At 38.8% G+C, this 16,590-nt stretch overlaps 1 protein-coding gene across 4 annotated transcripts in view; it reads left to right on the forward strand.

Moving 5' to 3' along the window:
• Positions 1-16,590, forward strand: part of RNF144A (ring finger protein 144A) — a 63,308-nt gene that overhangs the window by 24,206 nt on the left and 22,512 nt on the right. For all 4 annotated transcript variants that reach the window (XR_004169365.2, XM_031611145.2, XM_090136348.1 and 1 more), the window contains one exon: positions 11,420-11,565. Coding sequence is in view for 3 of the 4 variants with exons in the window: in XM_031611145.2 (XP_031467005.1) it covers positions 11,431-11,565 (135 nt within the window). In the remaining variant the exon portion in view is untranslated. The remainder of the gene's footprint in view (positions 1-11,419; positions 11,566-16,590) is intronic.

Consider the following 16,590-nt stretch of genomic DNA (forward strand, 5'->3'; position numbering starts at 1 on the left):
GCAGAGCACCCTGTTGCTTTTGTTGTTAAAGTTTTATTATAAATGAGGAAACAAAAACTATACTTCAAGCTCCAAATGTGTCTTAACTGACTATGATTAACCATTGAGTAAGAAGAGAAAGCTACATGGGAACTAGAAACGATTAAACCAAAGCCCAACACCTACTCATTTTTAAGAGCTGTGCTCAGATTTACAGAGCTGTATGGAGAAAAGTCAAATAATATTCCTCTGCTTGCACTCTCTAAATCAAAGATTTTTAATTCATCAGTGCTTCTTATTTAGGAAACTTTGGTTGGGGAGCTTCGAGCACAGCATTTCTGCTGCGGTGAACCTGCGTTCTTTCTTTTTTATTTGTCCCTTATCTTTTCAGTTGCCCCAATATGCTGCTACATCAGCCAACAGGTCTCTGTCTTTCTGCCAGTGCTATTGCAGTTGTGTTATGAGTAGTTTCTCTTTCAACCCACTGGCCTACGTGATGTGGTAGGTACCACCAGCTCTCATGTCTGCTGGAGGCATGAGTAAATTGAACTGCTGAGTTATACTTAAAGCTTGTGGCAGAAGCGGTTATCAGTAGTTTCTTGCTCTCAAGTAAACTCAAGTAATGTTCTAACCACTAGATCGTCCTCTTGTGTATGTAGTCATAGTGGCTCAAGCGATTATAAGAGCTTTACCTTGATTGCATTCCTTGAAGGTCTTTCACAGCCTGTGCTATGCGACTTGACCATCACTGAGAAGGTAGGAGCTTAGACCAATTTAAAGATCTGCCCTGAATTAGTGTTATAGACAGATTCTTATTTTAAGTTCCCTAGCTGTGCTGTTCAGTGTGGGTGAGAGATCTGTGTCCAACCATGTTCTGATTGAATGTCACGGTGGGATCTGATTTGGAAAAATGGAGATGAAAGATGTAATTCTGTAATATGTAAAATGAAAGTTGGGAACAGTTTATTCATACAATTTGTTTGCCAATCTGGAATGCCTGAGATTCTACCTTAGACAATAATACTATTACATTTTGTAACACTCTGCTTAAAGGCAGACTATTTTTCTCCTAGAGAAAAGAGAAAATCTTTAATGATCTCAGGAATTTGTGGTTTATTTTTAGTTTTGACTGATCTAATCTGTAAGTAATAAACAATAAATTACATTAATCTTCCTAGAATGAGTCTGTTTTGCCCATGATGGTAACTGGCAACTGATCTCCCTGTCCTTATCTCAACCTTTGAACCCTTTCTTATCATATTTTCTCCCACTGTTCCTTTAGGTGATCAGGGGGATGTGAGAGAGTGGCTTGGTGAAGTTTAGCTGCCCTCCAGGGTGAAACCACCATACTTAGTGGGTAGGTGTAAGAAGAAATATTTTTACACAATGGATTATTCTTATCACATAAGGCATCAGATGCTATTTAAGGATGAATTGTTTAGTGAGAGATACAGGAGTTATCCATTTTTCAGTCTGATGCTATGAAGAGAAAAGGTGAGTAGGTAATACTGTTGATAAGGATAGATCCTCTTTACAGGGTATGCTGAGAATTTCTCAGCGTTTTCTCAGAATTTGAGGGGAAAAATAAAGGAAAGAAATGACCCTTCTTAACGATCTATAATTCAGTTTAATTGCACAGCTCATACCACTAGGTGTCAGGAGGTGGAATTCCTCCAGAAAATTTGGTGTTTTTTCCCCGTTGTTTATTATTGGCTGAGGTGCCTGATATTAAACAAACATAATCTTTCTTTAAAGACCTCTAAAATTTCCTGTTTAGTCAGTGAAAGGCAAATTATGTAGACAATCTGTTCTAGAAGTCCTACCTTCTCCAGTACCAACAATTGAATGAGGTCTTAGGAATTTTCCTAATAGTCCCATTGACTTTACATGCTCCATTGGGTCTTCTGAATTCTTCAGAACACAGGAAAATTTCATGCTAGTCTCTGAGGGTCAGAGCTGAATGACAAGACTGGGAACTTGCTGTCAGCACTGGGAACTGTGAAAATGCTGTCTCATAAATATATGTTTGAAATTTGATTATCAAGTCAGAAGAACAAAGTTGTAGTAAGCTAACCCAACCTCATCCCTCTCTGAAGGGAATTTTCAGCTACAGGCTTACCTGTTTTATGGGACAGTTGCAGCATATGTGGGGATATCTTTCTGTATATCTTACAGCTGGGGTACGAGCTGTCGATAAAACCTAAGTTTCACTTTTAAAATAGAAGTGACAGACAGTAAGAGCTTTTGCAGTGTGTATTGGTATACGAAGATGATCAGGGGACTGGAGCACCTCCCCCTAAGACAGGCTGAGGGAGCTGGCCTTGTTCAGCCTGGAGAAAAGAGGGCTGCGGGGTGACCTCATTGCAGCCTTTCAATACCTAAAGGGAGCCTACAAACAGGAGAGGAATCAACTCTTTGAAAGGGTTGATAACTGCAGGACAAGGGGAAATGGTTTTAAGTTAAGGGAGGGGAGATTCAGGTTGGATGTCAGGGGGAAATTCTTTACAGAGAGTGGTGAGGTACTGGAACAGGCTGCCCAGAGAGGTTGTGGATGGCCCATCCCTGAAGGTATTCAAGGCCAGATTGGATGGGGCCCTGGTCTAGTATTAAATGGGGAAGGTTGGTGGCTCTGCATGTGGCAGGGGGGTTGGAGCTTCATGATCCTTGAGGTCCCTTCCAACCCTGGCCATTCTGTGATTCTGTCATTCCTGAGTAATTTGTTCCTTCATCTGATACATGTAAAGCACTATGAAAGTGCAGTGCTGGGCAATGCACCAAGCATGCATTTTTTTTTCCTAGTTGCAAGAAAAAAAAAAGAAAAATTTGATTTCCTTTTGGTGGAAACAAGGGAATTGCTCAACAAGTCTCTGAGTGTCTCAGTCAGAACTAGCACTCCACTCCCCTTGCTCATATTCACATATTCTCAGTAATTTCACACAGCTTTAAATGTGGTTTCTAGCTTTAAGCTTCCAAGACTTTTCCCTTTTTCTCTTCCATCCCCTGCCAACAGACGAAAAAGCCACGGAGCTCAAGCTTGGTATTATTTGGGCTTTGTGTAAACATAGCTGTTACTTTTCTAAGGGAATCAACTGTGGAGAAGAAAATGCTTGTGGTATGTTAAAGTTTCAAACTGTTCCTTGCTGATTTATTGTTATTGTGGAGACAGCTCAAAGGGAGCACTAATTCATCAGTTCCTTGTAAGCAGAGAGGGGGAAAGAATAGGAGGAAGTGAGAAAAAGGGTGGAGAGGAAAAGAGTTGAGGGAAGAGGAAAAATCAAAATGGGAAAATACCAGGGGTGGGAGGGAAGACAAAGAGAAGCAGTTGTTTTTGACTGGGTGGTTTATGAATTTCTGGAAAATAATTAAATGATATGTTACCCTAGAGAGCAGTGGAATTGTCTGAAACTTGTTATAACTTCACAAGCTAGGAAATAATTGAGGCATGAGTGACTTTTCACTGCCAGTTAGTGATAACTGATATAAGATTTAAGGTATTTGACATGCAGGCATCTATAGGCTACCGACAGCTAGTAGTGAAGCTGTAGTCAGCATAGCCAGCAGCACTGCCAAACTCAGCCAGCACGGCCAGAAGTAGGCACCTTCATCCTGTAACTGTAATGGGAGCTTAGATAGACAGAAAGCATCAAATATCTTCACTTTACTATGTTAACACTGAACAGGTCTTAACTGCGTACTTTGCTGCCTTCCTTGGCTGATGAGTGCTGGCTGTGTAGCCCTTGGTATATTTATAGTTTTGAGCTTGAATTATTTTAACAAAGGTGGCAGCTACAAGATGCATAATACTCTGGAAATCTAAATACTAAGTAACCATCTGCCTTCTTTCAGTAGAAGTAAAATCTGAAGACGTTCAGTCAGGAAACTAGTCTAATTGTTTCTGATTTCATCTTCTGATAAACAAAGCCAAGTCAACAGGATGTAGCTCTTTCACTCTGAATATCTCTGGCTCTTGCCAGCATCTGCTGAAATGCTTATTCAGATCACAATTCCTTTTAAGAACAATTATAGTGCTTTTGTTTTAGCCAATTGTCAGTGGAGAAGCAAGCTGGTTTTTTGTTGTTGGTGGTTTGTTTTTTTCCCCTGTTCTGTTGGTCAGGATGCTGATGAATTGTTTCAGTCTGTTTGATCTCAGACAGACTACTGTCTCAGTTGTGTAATCTCAGTTCTGGTTTGTTTAAATTTGGGAAGAACAACAATGTGAAGTATCATTCTTCATATGGAGAAAACCTTTATTTCCTAGATACTGTGTGCAGCTGATTTTCCTCTCTCTCAAATACTCAAAGAGCTTAAACATTTAATGACATTAAACTGTTAATGATTTAACCCCTGGTCTTCCACGTGTTGACATGAACTTAGTTGTTGCTGTAACAATTATAGATTTTTAACCTGTCCTTGGCTCTACTATTCAAAGGCAGTGGCTCAATGCAGTAGAAAAGCATTAGGAGGCAGCTGGGAATTCATGGGCTTTCTTAATGAGGGCCAAATGGGTTTGTGACTCTTAAGGCAAACAGATGAGATGCGCAGGCCCATCTTCTCCAGAGCAGAATGCTTGTGCTGCATTTCTGCCCACCTCAGGTCCAGGTGATGTACCTGTGCTTACAGTATCCAGTCTTTTCCTCTAGTAGGAGAGACAGATTTTCCTGTTCAGGGTGGAGCAGTGTATCTTTCCCCATACCTTCTTATCTTCCTGCTCTTTCTTTTCTTTCACCACAATTTTTATTTTTCCTTCAAATTGTTTTATTCAGGCCTACAGGGCTTGAATAACAGCCACTCCCAGTTTATTTCAGGTTGCTGCTGCTTGGCAGTGTTTCCAGAACCCACAGTGGCACTATAGCTGGTGACAAACACAGGAAGATACAAGGTCAGAAAATTCTTTGGCTCTGTCACGTTGCACAGAGTCTGCATTTTTCAGTACAGATGATAGGATCTTGTACTCTGAGGCATTTCTGCGTCTCAGCTTACAGGTTATCTTTTGGACAAAAGAGGAGTTTCTGGTGTGTCTTCTTTAGCAGTTAAAGCTTTTTAAAATTTGTTTTCTTTATTTCTGTAACATCTTTTCCTCTACACCTATCCATTCATTTGATAGGCAACACTTTATATGCATGAATAGATCTACAAATTGTCCATTACCCTGCTAATACTTTAAAACTTTTCACGGTTTGTGTTGTAACCAAGCCAAGCTGTTAAAATTTTCATTTTATGCCTTCTAACACTATATCTAATTAGTAAGAAAAGGCTGTGTGAGGGAAGAAATCCTATCAGCCAGCCTGTTTAGCAGACTTTTTTGAACTTCCCCTAACTCAATCATGTGTCTTTGGAGCAGTCCAGTACATTTTTGCACTCTTGATGCTATTGTTCAGTGGTACTGTTCAGTTTTTCTTGGTCACTGACATGTCTAAAACTTTTGTTTTATGTTTCATGTATACATTATAGTACGTTTATACATAAAATATAGTTACATACATACCTATTTGTCTATGTTTGCCAAGAAGATAAAGCAAACAAACACTGGCTCTTCATGGAGTGGACCTGGATCATCGAAAAATTCAATTCCATCTCCACTCAGGAGGGAGCCCATTTGTCATATTCTTTACTAGCCAGAAGGTTGAAGCTGCTGACAGAGCTCCAAACTTTTACGTGGTCTATCTATTCCAGGCCCAGGCCATAGCATCACTTGAAGATGAGAACAGAGATAGTAAGCTTGATGTTGAGGGTTAACCAATGCAATAGAAGAGTAGAGCTCAGCTCAAGATTTCACAGTACACTGTGCATTGACAAGATTTCCTGTGCCCTTACGTGATGAAAAGTTATGCCATAGTATATCATTTGAAGGACAACTGGTATTCACTGGACTTGCTTAGTTGACTGTGAATCAGATTTAAGACTGTACATTAAGAATTAAGTAAATATTGGGCAGGATTTAAGAGCTTAGGGAAGGTAGGCTACAAACCTCCGGAACGCAGTCATCTCCAAGCATCTATGTAAGTCCAGCCTTTTAGGTGTTAGTTTGCCTGACAGCTAGCTGGCAGAATGACTCTTCTGTACCTCTCAAGTAGTTCATGGAGATGAAGGTGCAGAAGCAGTTAGTTAATGCAGTTGTAGGTGCCTGTATCTAACTGGGATTGATAAGAAAGCCATTAATTCTGTTTGACAGCTCTTACAATCAAAAAATCCTAGTGGGTAAATTTATTCATTAGTTTGTTTCATGTAGGGGCTTTTAAATGGTCTAATCAGAAAGCCATGGTGCATTTACATAACCAAAACTGATAGTATTAACAAAAATATTTACTAATTAGTCAATTCTGTCATGTATGCTTTCTCCATATTTCTCAAGCTGTATAATCCTCCTGATGATCCATCAAGGAGCCTAGGAACAGAGAAAGTGACATCCAGTTCAAAGTCTGTCAGAGGAAAAACAATGCAAGTTCTGAGGACCTACAGAATACCCTCAGCCACCAACCTCAATTGTGTCAAAAAGTTGCTGTTCCTTTGGAGAGAACATGAAGACATTCATGTGCAGTGAGTTACAGCTGCTTAGGGAGTCTCAGAGTGGTTTAGTTCTAAAATATTCACCTAAAAAGTACAGCAACCAGCTCTAGTTCCAATGTGCCATATAATAGCCTTTCTGCATATGACTTCACTTCAGAAACATCCATTTTTTTTTTTCTCCAAAGAAGTAAAATATTTGGAGAAACTGTGCTGTAGCAGGTGTGTTTGATTCTTTCTAGGAGAAAATATAGCCTGCATTATATTTACTGAAATTACTTTGACAAAGAAGGGCAATAGAAATGAGAACCAATTTTAAATCTTTAAATCCTTTCCTTTGACTTCTAAAAGAGTTGGTTTTCATCCTACCAGTAAATATAGTTAGACATTAAGATGAAACTTTAAGGCATGTGACTTTAAGAGTACATGACTGTTTTAGTTTAGAAATTAAACCTATCCCCAGTCTAGAGCTGAAATTAAGATTCTGTTGGAAGCTCTATTTTGAGTCTTACCTGGTGCAAAAGACCCATTAGTTAAAGCACACAGCATATGACCACTTATTCAACTGTATTTTCTTTGCACTTTTTTCACACCTAGCTGGTTTTGCATTCATGCAGCATTAACTTGATGCAATTGCAGCTTAACTCTACAGTGTCATGAAAAACTGACTTAAAAGTGCAATAAAAATTTGTATAGCTTTGTAAGTTCTCAAATGACTTGCACTGAAGAAAAAGTTGTATAATCTTTGCTTTCACAGAAGTTTTTACATTTTGATCTTACTGTTCAGAAGCTTGGAAATAAGGCATTGTTCAGCTCTAGGCTTATCAGAGATCAAATCTTCCATTTGTTCTTACTTAATAAAGTAGTCTGTGTAGGTAGGCCAAAATCTAAGGTCAGAAATCCCATTTATCTTCACTTAAGTCATTAGTTGTTGTGCAGAAATAATGAACTGCTCGTTTCCCCTCCATGCTTATCTCACAGAATGCATGACAATCACATTTGAAATGTATTAACAATGTTGTTATAGCAGCAAGATTTCTGTCATTTCCATGTTTTTCTGCAGTGGTTCCTCTTTTCTGTGGACATGCACATGGCTGCAGAACTAAATAGTTGATTAATCAGTTTGCTGATTCTTTATGAAAAGAAAGCTCTAAACAAAAAATTACATCAGCTATTTCTTGTGATTTCTATTTCCAGCTTTTTAGGATTCTGTCCTAGAAAATGTGCTGCATTACCATATTTTTACAGATTCAGTTTTACTGTGTATGGATGTATTCTGCAGGAATGTGTAGATGAGAGCGACTATGATCATGCTGAGTTTGAAATCTGAACTGAAAGCTATCTTCTGTTCTGTTTTTCTAAGTCTAATAAATCTGACTTGATTCGTTACCAGGATCTGTGAAATGCATGTGTTGACTTTGGTAATCCAGTCTCAATTTGTAGTGACCTAAGCATTAATTGGGGTAAAATTTGTTTAGGAGTTGGATTGAACTGTAGCTGTACCTTTACTATCTGTACTTCCAACGGCTTACTAGCAGATACTCAAATTCCTACTGTCTGGAGTTGTAACTGATGTTTTTCATTACAGAAATACTCCAGTATTTATGTATCACTGCTTTGGTCCTCTACATTTTCTTTTAGTTGCTTTCTTTTTCTTCTTGCTGTTGCTTTACATTTTTCCTGAAGCATTGCACATCACTAAAAAACATATGAGAACACAATCTGAAGCAATAAAAGTCCTGGCTATGGAACATTATCACATTTTGACTGAAAGTTATTTGTCTTCTCTTCTATGAATTTGTAGGGTTGTTGGGAGAGCACAGTGTGTGTGAACACAAAAACTTATTTAGTTACAACAGTGTGCCAGGTGATTGTGAAGCGAAATTCAGTCTCTTGCTTTGGAAAGCTTCATTTCTTGCGTGTTTCTTTACAGGGATGACCAGCAGACATATTCCACTTAAACATGGTAGCTTTCCATGTATGTTTTGCAATGCCAAGTGGCAGAGTCTAAGTTCCTCACTTTAGTGCCACCAGTGACAATAATTCTTGTTTTTTTTTCCTGTTGCAAACGATTGTAAGACATCATAATTAAAAGACTACTTTAACACGGATTTAGGAAATAATTGAGGTTATAATGAATGTACATGCATATTAGGCTGCAGTAGGCTTAAGTCAAAGGTGAAAATTATTATGATGCTATCTTTTGCCTTTTGCACGCTGTTATAAAAGTGACATACAAAAAACTAATGAGACTAATTTGGTAGCCTGAAGCTGTTTTTTTTTCTTTCTTTTTTTTTTTTTTTTTTTTATGACAGCATGGAGCAGTTGTTCTTGTAAGTGGCTTGAGAATCAAATAAGCACTTTTTTTTTTTTTTTAAACATGCCCCTGTGATCAAAGGGAAGTAATTGGTCTCTGCTGCATGTATTCCTTTCTCAGCAGCAGATGCTTGGCAAGAAAGGTAAGCAAAAAGCAGGCTGGTCTACTGCTATTTGACACTACGGCCAGATTTTGCTTTCTGTTATCACTATGGTTGACTTCAAGTCACGGATTAGATGTCAACTCTTATCAGGCAACCCGTTTCTCTTGGCCTGCAGGATGCTAGCTTGGAGGAAGTTTTGCTTTGCTTCACTCTTTGCCAAAGAAGACAAAAGAAGAGAAATATTTCTCATTGAGTTATTGCAGTTGTTTTGCAAAAAAATTAATTATCACAGTGATACCAGTAAACCTCTGTTAAAGACTTAGGGAACATGGATAAGACTTGGAGCTGAAAGGTTAATATTTTCCCCTATACTTATTGACAGGCACTGAATATACTTAAAACTTCTTTTAGTCTGGATTTCATCATATTGGTATATTTGTCGATCTTTTAGTCTGAATTGGGTCAAATTTTACATCTTTGCTCTAAAGAAAGCTTGCTAGAACTTTTGTCTGCCTGACATATGCAAGTGCACCCATAACTTATTTCTCTCTTCACTGTTCATCTGCTGGTTTCATCTCCTTGTTGCTATAAGAAGCAGATGTGCAATAAACTGGGCAGGATGAGCAAAGGACACTGGAGCTGATACAAAGCAGATTGGATGGTGTTTGATCATTGCTTCTCAAATATTTCATAATTCTAGCTGTAAATGTCAGATACAACAGAGTTGGGAAGAAAATTTTTACTGGTACTTTGTGTTAAATGGAAGAAGTAGTGGGAATTGACAGTAGTCTAATAGCCTCCAAAATCTTAGGCTCTGATTTGTATGACAGTGTTGGTCTTTCATGTTGGTCTCAGAAAAGACATCCCAGCTATTCTTATTTTGCGTCTTGGAGCCATTATTCACGTGATGTTTTGAAGGGCTCTTTTACCAGTTTCCTTCGAAACTGTGGGGTTTTCTGAGCAAGTGATCCTGAGCATTCCTGAAAATGGGATTGTTTTATCTTTTCTCCATGATAGCTGTATTAGAATGAAATATGACAAGGATCTGCTTTTTTTGTTGTCATCCTTGATGTACCTTTTAAAGAGCTTCTTCCAGTGGGTTAGAATGAATGGAAAACTAATGTAAAATCATCACTTTATTTCAAATATTTTAGAGCCCTTGGTGGAGTCGTGTCCACAATGAATTGAGTATCAAAGGCTCAGGCTTAACAAGCACTGCTTTGAATTCTCCATGTGATTGTCTGGGGGCAAAATACCATCTTTTGCTTGAACATCTGCCTAAATCTCAGCAGAAGACAGAAAGGTCATATTTGTCGTGGTTCTGTTGGTCTTAGGAAGTTTGTAGATGTTAGGTTTTAGATACTGAAGTTCATGCGTGTGCAAATAGGGGAAAAAGAAAAAAAGCTGTGAGTATAGTTGGCGTATTTTATTATCCTATGCGGGCAAAAGTAAAAGTAAGGAAGCAGCTAATTTGGGGAAATGGGGTGGTGAGATAAAGTAGACTTCTCAGCAATCCTGAGATGTGAATTTTCCGCTTCTGGAAGGTCAGTATCACCATGAAAAAATAGTAAATATGACATTAAGATTAGATATACTACATAAATTACCCTAGCTGATTTGAAGGAGTGTGGTTTTTGTTTGCTTTTTCTTCCCCGTATGTGTAACTTTTAAATTACCTTTCCTCTTTGTGGCAATGCATTTGTTATGTGTGAGATTGTTTTCTTTCTCCTTAGTCATTTGACAACTCTCCATCTGGGCCCTGAAACCTAGGATAAAGATGCTCTGCATAGTCCTATCCTTTTGCTGTCTTGAGGATGATATATAAGTATTATAGAATCTTTTTATAGCACATTTTTTGTCATCTTATTTGTCCCAGTTGTTTGCTGCTGCAGCAAAGCTGTGCTTTCAGCATAGTGCAAGGTTGAGAGAAAAAAAGCAGGCTTAGAAATGCTGAGGATGCTCAGAATATCCATCGTTTTTTCTAAAATTAGCTTAGCAAACTGATCAATCTGTCATGCTCTTAGGAACAAAAATATCTGGCACTGTGAGCTGTAATACCATCAGGTTGGAAAAGGGACATAATGGATGTTTGGCTCTTGGAAGAGATGCTGCATATATTGCTTGGTAGCTGGAGCAGGGAGACATTAAGGAATGTATTTTTAATAATGGATAATCAATGTAGGTCAAAGTAAGCTAATAACTCCTGCTGAAAATGACAAGAATTAGGAATGAGGTTGTGTCAGACGCAAGTCCATGTCCTAAAGATGTGTCTTGCTTGCTCATGTGACATTTTGTCAGTGCATCCCATGGCTTTTTCCTTTTGCTTGAGTGCCTTGTCAGTCAGGGGATGTATATTTACTCCAAGTGCTGACACTGCCCAACTAACAATTGCTATTTATATTGTTTCCAAATATGTAGCAGGCAGAAGCTGACACTGGGGTGTGCAATAGCAAAAGAGTGCAGAGTATCAATATAATGAAGTGATGGAGTATCTTGACTTTTGCTCTGTTTTTCAGACTGCTCTGCAATGACTACAGCAAGATATAGGCCTACCTGGGACTTGGTACTTGACCCGTTAGTATCCTGCAAGCTCTGCCTTGGTGAATATCCTGTGGAGCAGATGACAACAATAGCACAATGCCAATGCATCTTCTGTACTCTGGTGAGTTTGCCTTCTTTTTAATTAGGCATAGAAAACAATTCACAATTCTTAACAGAAGAAATTATATGCATTTTTACTGAGTGTGCTTCACCTTGAAGTGTTGATGTTACACTAGAAATGGAATCATAGAACCACCAAGGCTGGAAAAGACCTCTAAGATCATGCAGTTCACCTACCATCAGTATTTCTCCATTAAACCATGTCCCTTACAACATCTAAACATTTCTTCAACACCTCCAGGGATGGTGACTCTACTACGTCCCTGGACATCCATTCCAGCACCTGGCCACTCTTTCAGTGAAGAAATTTTTCCTAATGTCCAACCTGCATTTACCCTGGCACAATGTGAGGCCATTCCCTCTAGTCCTATCAGTAGATAGGCAGGCAAAGAGGCCAATTTCCACCTCACCACAGCCTCCTTTCAGATAGTTGCAGAGAGCAATAAGTTCTTGCCCGAGTATCCTCTTCCACAGACTAAAGAATCCCAGTTCTCTCTGCTGCTCCTCATAAGACTTGTGCTACAGACCCCTCACAGCTTTGTTGCCCTTCCTGAAGTGTGTCCAGGGGCCTCCATGTCTTTCTTGTAGTGAGGGGCCCAAAACTGAACACAGTAATCAAGGTGCAGCCTCACGTGTGCTGAGTGCAGAGGGATGTTCGCTTCCCTGCTCCTGCTGGGAATGCTATTTCTGATACAAGCCAGAATGCTGTTGGCCTTGGCTGCCTGGACACACTACTGGCTCATGTTCAGCTGGGTGTCAACCCAACACCCCCAGGTTAATTTCTTCCACGCAGTCTTCCAGCCACTTTGCCCCAAGCATGTAGCATTCTCTGGGGTTCTTGTGGCCAAAGTGCAGGACCTGGCACTTGGTCTTGTTGGACTTCATCCCATTAATGGGTGCTGGAGCTGCACATTTGACACAGAGACTAGCAAATAAATATCTCGGTTTTCCTATTAAAAAAGTAAATAAAATTAACTTAGCGCTTTAGTATATTGTACACAGTTACATCTTTAGCCAGATTATTCACTTTTACTTTGCTCTCTTTTCTATCTGTGACTTGGATTTTTTTTTTTGCTGTTGTTTGTTTTGTTTTGCTGTGAACTTGCCAGAAGAAGTAGCAAAGTGTCTCATATATTATTGATCTTAATTTTTATTCTATAATACTAGAATCACTTAACAGTTTGTTGGCTCCTTTTAATTGCTGTATTGCACAAATACGTTCCTGGAATGGCTTTAAAGTGGAAAACACTGATGAACACAAATGTAATGTTTAGCAAGGATCATCCTCACAATACATGAATATTGCTGATTTATAAACGAAGAAATAAAAGTAATAGTAACTTCCTATCCCTAATTTTTCTGGTGTTGGCATCAGAATTTTTAAGTGGTCTTTACTGGTTCTTTTTTTATCTAGAACTATTACCTATTTTTTCATAATTTGTTTTTTTTCTTCTGATGATTATCAAGAATTACCAACAAAAGAGACAGCTCCTTTTTGTTGTGTTTGAAAAAGAAGTGATGTGAACAGCTCAGATTCTAATACATGTAATACTCCAAAAAATCCAAGTTGTTACAAAGAACTTTCCCTTTGATGTTCCATGGGAAGAGAGATGAATACACAGGCAGGTAAACAGATAAAGTCTGTTGTAAACAATATTTCTGTCCAATTAAAAAGTGAGCATTGCTTCATCATGCACTTCTGAAAGAAGTGTTTACTCAAGCATGCAAAAGCATACAAAATAACAGGCTTCACAAAAAAAAACAGACTGTTGGACTTCACGAAAACTGTTCTTTATTGTACACTGGATAGTTCTGGTATTTACAGCTGAGTTTTCTGTGTCTCTGTTTCCTGGATGTAGAGAATGTTTTATTTTCATTAATTTTTCAGTAATTCTTATGAGGTAGCTAGAAGGCTTCATTATCAAATGCCTCTTCCACACCATCTTGTTCCTTCTGATGTTTGCTGCCATTCCTTATCTTCTATTTCTCCTGCTTACTTGCTCTTACTGTCATTTTGGAAGGTATAACCTGTTACACTAACAGACCAGGTTCTAAGAGAAGGCTAAGTAAACTTACCATGTTAAAATTAGATTCCTGTATTCACCTCTACTCAGATGGAATCATCATTTTTCACATCCTTATTTGATTGTCTTGAATAGTTAATTCAGTTTTGACCTTTTCAGGAGAACAAACCTATCTCATCTACCTCAGGATTTGTACGAGCTGATGTTTGAGTGCCCTGAAAAACATATTTGCTCCCAAGTTGTCTTGCAAAGTAAAAGGAAAATAAAGTTACCCTTACATTCATTGGCTGAGGGTGGGGAAGGAAATAAGAATCAATCTCAGCTGTTTGAATTGGGAGACCACTGATCTGGGCAGCACAGTAATTCAGAGTGATGGATACAAAAGGCCTTCATCACTACCTTCTGGACAGCCTAAGGTTAATAAATTTCCTATGAAAATAGGAATTAGTCAGGCCGAAGTCTGTATAACTCATGCTGAAGGAAGAAATTGATAGCTGTGCTGTTCTTTCTGGAATGTTTCTGGAAACTTTGTATTTCTGGAAATCATCAGGGTAGTCCTCAATATGAATGGTGTTTTGTAAACAGCCAGATTAAAGTTATTAAAAAAATTAAAAAAACAATACCAACAACACAGAATAAATCCTTTTGACTTACTTTCAGAACAGCCCTAACATTAATGTCTCCTGCTTTACAGGGGCTGCTGTGAAAGTAATGCCTCTTATTTTATGACGTTGGCCCATGACATCAGAAGCAGATGTAGGTGGTATGCCAGTAAATATTGAACCTTCTCACCAATATTCTTTCACATTTTGTTGCCATGTGACAAATGACAGCAGAGGAAGATTCTATCGAAGTGGCATCCAGCATGGAAGTGTGTATGAAATAAGTGTGCAATTAAATTCCTCCATGCAAGAAAAATAAATTACTCTCACTAACATTAATTGGTGCTTGCTGAACAGTTCTGGAGAACAAATAGTAGATATGAGTGCAGCGAGGCAGTAGGTGGTGTGTTTCAGCAATGGTACTGTTGTAGCTGTTGTGAAACAGTGGGTCACCCTTGCTGGTGCAGAGTTTGCTCTATCAGATAATGTTATTGTGCTCTTTGTAGTTGTTGTAGTTACCATGGAAATAAATAGAAGGCATTACTTTCAGAGCAACCCACATAATACAAAATAAATTTAACAACAATAAAGTGATTCTGTTTGTTTTATTCTCAAATTCCATCTATAAGGAGATGAATGTTATCATGAAAGCTTTCTGAGCAAAACATGCAAAATTAATTACTTCTCCTGGGAAAAGCAACTGCTATGAGACATCCTATCTTGAAATTTAAGGCTACCTCCTGTGTGCTAATTTATAGTAGGAAAAAGTGACATTAAAATGCTTTAATGTCTTACTTTTTTTATTCAGGTTTAAAAAGCAAACTTAAGATTTCCCCTGTTGACCTAATTCCAAGAGGACAAAGATGTTGACAATACTTAGAAAACGAAGAAACAAAAAGCTAACAGCAGGCAGCTTATTTTCCTTTCTGCTCTCTAGACCTTTTTCTCTCTGATACATCAAGCAGTCAAAAAAACAGGTATATTCCTAATGGATGCAAATGTACAAAAACCTGAGAGCTCAATAGCTTTGTGTGTGCATTAACAATCATAACAATAAAAAAGCATGATGGCTTATTGTCCTAGTAGCCACAATTAGCAAAATAATACAATGGGAAATTGTAGCTTCTCTGTCTCATCAGCTCAGGAGTCGCAATCTGCTCTATTCAACCCAGATCCACCAGAGAGGGAGGCCCCCATTCTATCTTTCTGAATAGCAATTTTGTGTTATTGTATAAGTGTCAGCAAGAGACAATCACAGAATCACAGAATGGCCATGGTTGGAAGGGACCTCAAGGATCATGAATTTCCAACCCCCTGCCACATGCAGGGCCATCAACCTCCCCATTTAATGCTAGGAACAGGCTGCCCAGGGCCCCATCCAATCTGGCCTTGAACACCTCCAGGGATGGGGCATCCACAACCTCTCTGGGCAGCCTGTTCCAGTACCTCACCCTCTCTCTGTAAAGAATTTCCCCCTGACGTCCAACCTAAATCTCCCCTCCCTCAACTTAAAACCATTTCCCCTCATCCTGCTGTTATCTACTCTTTCAAAGAGTTGACTCCCCTGCTGTTTGTAGGCTCCCTTTACGTATTGAAATGCTGCAATGAGGTCACCCCGCAGCCTTCTTTTCTCCAGGCTGAACAAGCCCAGCTCCCTCAGCCTGTCTTCATAGGGGAGGTGCTCCAGTCCCCTGATCATCTTTGTGGTTAATCTTTCAATCTTTCATGAGATCTTTACCACAGCACTTCTATGGTTATAAGGGAGTGAAGGCTTGCAGACAGAAATATTATAGAATTGAGGAATTTGCATGGTGATCTGAATTCTGCCTACAGGCCAGTAACGCTGCACTTAAAAGGCCTCTTTGTAATATTCTGTCTCAGCTTGCTGAGGTTTAGACTGAAGGGTCAGAGTCAGGAGCAAGAGCTGTGGCAAGACAGTTTTCATACTTCTATTTGACACTTCTTTTTCTTTCTCTCCTCCTTCATATCACTGCAGAGGTCACTGCTTATCTCCGGTCTTTGATATAAAAGCAAGAAGCCAGAACAGAATTGTATATATATACACAAATGTATGTATGTAATATGTACACACATATATAAAATCTCTCTGTACATATGTATCTACATAGAGATCTAACTTGGTCTATCAAGGTCAAATACTTCGCCAGATATATTTCTACTTGTCTTAGCATAGTCTACTGAATCTATTATGCATAGAGTATGTCCAGTGTATGTAGATACTGCTCCCAAATCCTTTAGTTATTATCTAGCCTTTCCCTACTTTCTTAGAGGAGGTAGAAAGGAAGCATATTTAGCCCTTTTGCTGCTTTCAGTTCTCACCACTTCATGATCTATGTTGAAATTCTTGTGTGTTTTATGGGACAGGATGTTCCCTTGATA

The sequence above is a fragment of the Phasianus colchicus genome, chromosome 2 (genome assembly GCF_987193195.1).
Source record: "Phasianus colchicus chromosome 2, bPhaCol1.hap1.1, whole genome shotgun sequence".
NCBI classification, from domain to species: Eukaryota; Metazoa; Chordata; class Aves; order Galliformes; family Phasianidae; genus Phasianus; species Phasianus colchicus.